This window comes from Budorcas taxicolor, chromosome 15 (genome assembly GCF_023091745.1).
Source record: "Budorcas taxicolor isolate Tak-1 chromosome 15, Takin1.1, whole genome shotgun sequence".
NCBI lineage: Eukaryota > Metazoa > Chordata > Mammalia > Artiodactyla > Bovidae > Budorcas > Budorcas taxicolor.
Genome location: NC_068924.1, coordinates 79,654,229 through 79,656,046, shown reverse-complemented (window position 1 = coordinate 79,656,046; position 1,818 = coordinate 79,654,229). Strand labels below are relative to the sequence as shown.

Below are 1,818 nucleotides of genomic sequence, written 5' to 3'. Positions count from 1 at the left end.
TCCTCCTGCCTTCAGTCCTTCCCAGCATCAGGATCTTTTCTAGTGAGTGGCCACATCAGGTGGCCAAAGTATTGGAACTTCAGTTTCAGCATCAGTCCCTCCAATGAATATTCAGGACTTATTTCCTGTAGGATGGACTGGGTGGAGCTCCTTGCAGCCCAAGGGACTCTTAAGAGTCCTCTCCAACACTACAGTTCAAAAGCATCAATTCTTTGGCACTTGGCTTTCTTTATGGTCCAAGTCCATATCCATACACTGGACACTGTGATAGTTCTAACTCAGTTACTTAACACTTTTTTTAAAATTGCTATAGGACACTCATATAACGTACAAATGATCCCCATGGAGAACAGCACAGTCGTGACTGAGTTCTCTCTTGCCGGGATAACTGATGACCCACAGCTGCAGATCCCGCTCTTTCTGGTGTTCGCGCTCATCCACCTCCTCACCCTGGTTGGGCACCTGGGGGTGATCACGCTGATCCTGCTGGACTCTCGTCTCCACACTCCCATGTACGTCTTTCTCAGCCACCTCTCCCTGATGGACTTTGGTTACTCCACAGCCGTCACTCCCAAAGTGATGGCTGGCTTCCTCACGGGAGACAAGGCCATTTCCTACAAAGCTTGTGCTGCTCAGTTTTTCTTCTTTGCAGTCTTTCTTGCTGTGGAAATTTTTCTCTTGGCCTTAATGGCCTATGACTGTCACACAGCGGTGTGCAAGCCACTCCATTACACCAACATCATGACAGCAAGGGTGTGTGCCTGGATGGTCGTGGGGCCCTATGTTTTTAGTTTGCTGGAGGCCTCTGTGCACACTTGGAACACATTCAGTCTCTCTTTCTGCAGATCCAGGGTGATTGATCACTTTTACTGTGATGCTACTCTTGTCCTGGCTCTCTCATGCTCAGACAGCAACAGAAGTGAGATGGTGTTTTTCATTTTGGCAGGCTTTAATATCATCTCTTCTGTCCTAATCATCCTGGTCTCCTATCTGTTTATCTTTGTCACCATTCTGAGGGTGTGCTCATCTGAAGGACATCAGAAGGTCTTTTCAACCTGTGCTTCCCACCTCACCACCATCTCCGTCTTCTATGAAACAGGCTCTTTCATTTACCTACAGCCCAGCTCCCACCACTCCATGAACACAGAGAAAATGGCGTCTGTGTTCTACGCCATAGTCATCCCCATGCTAAATCCCTTTAGACAATAGAACAAAGAATCTAAGGAACAAAGATGTCAAGAGGGCCTTAAAATAGGCTGTGGGGAAAGCAACGTCTTCTATAACATTCATATCTTAATTATATAGATACAACAATAAGGTGGTTTCATACAGGTCAGATCAAGTTATGGGAAGTATAGGCCAATATTATGCAAATTTTTGATGTACTTTCTCGAGTTTTTTTACTAAGTCTATGACACAAATGGCTTAAAAATATGATATCTCAGGAATAATAGCTTAGGAACATCAACATTGAACCTAGAAGTCTTAGTGCCTGGTTTCTTCTTAGTTACATTTCGTTATTTCTTATGATCATCCCCAGTCTCACTTTATTCAATGCATATTTAAATACATGCCCAAAGAAACATCATTTGTGCAATCCAGTGTAACTCACACATCCTTGAGTGACAGAAAAATGAGTTCAAAGATGAAAATGGGATTCGTTTATTTTCGTAGTATAATTTAAAGCAGTGATTATGATATCTGATAATTCATTCTTAAATGTAAACTTGGTTTCAAATAGTCTGGGTATAGATTTCTTGCTTAACTTTTGTTTGTTTCTGTTCTTGTTTCAGTGATAATGAACATCATTATATGGTC

The 1,818-nt window shown here is 42.6% G+C and overlaps 1 protein-coding gene across 1 annotated transcript; it reads left to right on the top strand.

The window, feature by feature from the left end:
• The first annotated feature begins 333 nt into the window (after nt 1–333).
• LOC128060342 (olfactory receptor 5B12-like) lies at nt 334–1,209 on the top strand. Its single transcript, XM_052652738.1, has one exon. It carries the CDS (start codon nt 334–336, stop codon nt 1,207–1,209), a length of 876 nt encoding a protein of 291 aa, XP_052508698.1.
• Nucleotides 1,210–1,818: the final 609 nt, after the last annotated feature.

Excerpts from the sequence above, each read along its gene's own strand:
- LOC128060342 (XM_052652738.1), top strand. The coding sequence starts at position 334 with ATGATCCCCATGGAGAACAGCACAGTCGTGACTGAGTTCTCTCTTGCC.